The 2,134-nt window shown below is 45.4% G+C and overlaps 1 protein-coding gene across 1 annotated transcript; it reads left to right on the forward strand. All coding sequences in view use genetic code 11, as the record gives it.

Moving 5' to 3' along the window:
- Window positions 1-1,010: 1,010 nt before the first annotated feature.
- EGR_08673 (hypothetical protein) lies at window positions 1,011-1,295 on the forward strand (the record flags this gene model as incomplete). Its single annotated transcript, XM_024497922.1, has 2 exons — window positions 1,011-1,088; window positions 1,143-1,295. The coding sequence occupies 2 exons, from the start codon at window positions 1,011-1,013 to the stop codon at window positions 1,293-1,295; spliced, it is 231 nt and encodes a 76-aa protein (XP_024347647.1).
- Between the last annotated feature and the right edge of the window lie 839 nt (window positions 1,296-2,134).

Consider the following 2,134-nt stretch of genomic DNA (forward strand, 5'->3'; position numbering starts at 1 on the left):
TGCCGATGTGTACTTTTTGCAATCTCATCATCATCTCTGATTCACAAACTGCAAAGCATATGTCAAATCGGATGTGATAAGGACATGGCTTTATGCAAAGTCGTGTTAGCTGCATTTAAAGGCGACAGAACGTCAGTGCGACAATTGAGTTGCTCCATTTAGAGAGACGGGATTGGTGGAGCGCAATGCCTAGACAGGTGAGCAACTTATCAACATATGATTCGGATGTGTTGTGAGTGGCTAGGTGACGATTTTTTAATACCTGTATTATCTGAAACGCATCCATAGACAGGAGGCGATTGACTTACTGATAAACTTACCGAGAAAACGACAGGCCCGTGTAAAGAATTAGGGTTTATTTTTAATTCACATATTTAGGCCTGCCTTATTAACGGCAGGGTATACAGAAGCCAAGGGCGAGTGGGTATTTTGATTGGCAAGTTGGGGGAATTCGGGTGGCCAGCTGACCATTTCCCTGGCACCGAATAATGCGCAATTTCTCTACAGGACCGATCCAAGGATGTTCTTCGTGAGTGGTAGTGCGGCTGGGATATTGAGAACAAGAGCAATAGTGAGACCGTGAGTTAGTTGTATAGGATACGAAATAAAACGTACTGATGAAGCGGTCTTCCCAAATTCTCTGCCACTTATAATCTTCATCCTCTTGATTTCCAGGTCTGAATTCATGGGATTAAGAAGTCACATCCACTTAGTGCAATTTCACTCACTTTGTAGGTGTAGTACATGCAATTATCGGGTTGTTTTACTTTTCATTTACGGTTCGATGCATCCTTCGACCGGTGTGAGATTTTACCTGAGGCCAGTCGAAGAAGCTTGTATCCATCAGTGAGTCTGAGTAGCTAAAGCGGACCTTGTTGTTTACAGTGTTTTCTACAAAAATAAGCACAAATGAACCTGTGCCTTTCACGCACGCGGAAAGACGCCCGTCCTGAGAACCCTGACATTACAACGCCTCGACAACGAGAGATGCAGTAAGTTTTGGGGACGTGATGTACACGTCAACAACACACGCCTTCCAACTACTTCGCACCACTGCGTCGGAGGAGGCCACAGGCCAGTCATCCTGGGTGGGACTCGAACCCACACTCTTCGGCTCCAGAAACCCACGCCTTATCCATTAGGCCACCAAGACACCCCAGCTCTCCCCCCGGACCAGCATATACCCCTCTAATGTCACTCTCCGACTCACCGAAAATGATTGCAAGTTTATGGATCAGTGGGCGCAGGCACTAATTAAGCACATGCAACAACACTTTACCCACGATCCACTCTGAAGGCAGGCGACCTCTCCACTCGGTGACGCGAGACTAATGGTCTTGCGGCTGCTAACGGCCACCCAACTGCCCCATACGCTCTGTACAGTTTCATTACTTCGACAACACACTCACGGTCCTATTTGCTGAAACGTATTGGTGCTGGTCATTGAGGTCACCGGTGTGCAAGAGACGACATTGATTGGTAAGGGTGCTCTGTTTCGAATTCACGGCCAAATTCAGTAAGACCGTAGCTCTCTAGAGAAAATGATCTGAGTACTTAGACCGTTTGGATAGAACATTCTTCTGACGAATTGGCCTATCCTCTCACCCATGAGTGCTTCTAAGCACTTTCCATTTTAGTACAAATGCAAGAGAGATTTGCTTTGAACAAGTCATTTGGCAGGTTTACAAATCTGCGCGAACCAATGAATATCCATTTCATTATGTATGCACATGCACAAACAGCAAAAGAGAGATATAAATGGCAATCACTTGAGGTTAAAGGGTTGGGTGATTTAACGTTTTGGAAAACAGAGCTAGAGTGTCATTCGGCGATAAATATTGACGTCAGAGGACAAAAAGTCGTCTTGCAACGCATCAGTCAGGCAGTGGGCAATGTTTTGGCCGCTCTATGTGCAGGTGCTTAATAGAGAGGAGTACAAATGGGAGGTTCTAAAAGACCATTGTCATCCATCAGTGCATTCCATGTGGACACGTTCGACTTTACAGTTCCAAAGCTTTTCTTTGTTAAAGGAGAGATAGAATAGTCTATTCATCACCTACCCCGTGCTAACTGTTGCTAACAGTCTCCCTTGACAGATTATCCTCCATTCATCATACTCAAGTGAGTATAGTAA

The sequence above is a fragment of the Echinococcus granulosus genome (genome assembly GCF_000524195.1).
Source record: "Echinococcus granulosus chromosome Unknown EG_S00115, whole genome shotgun sequence".
Lineage (NCBI taxonomy): Eukaryota > Metazoa > Platyhelminthes > Cestoda > Cyclophyllidea > Taeniidae > Echinococcus > Echinococcus granulosus.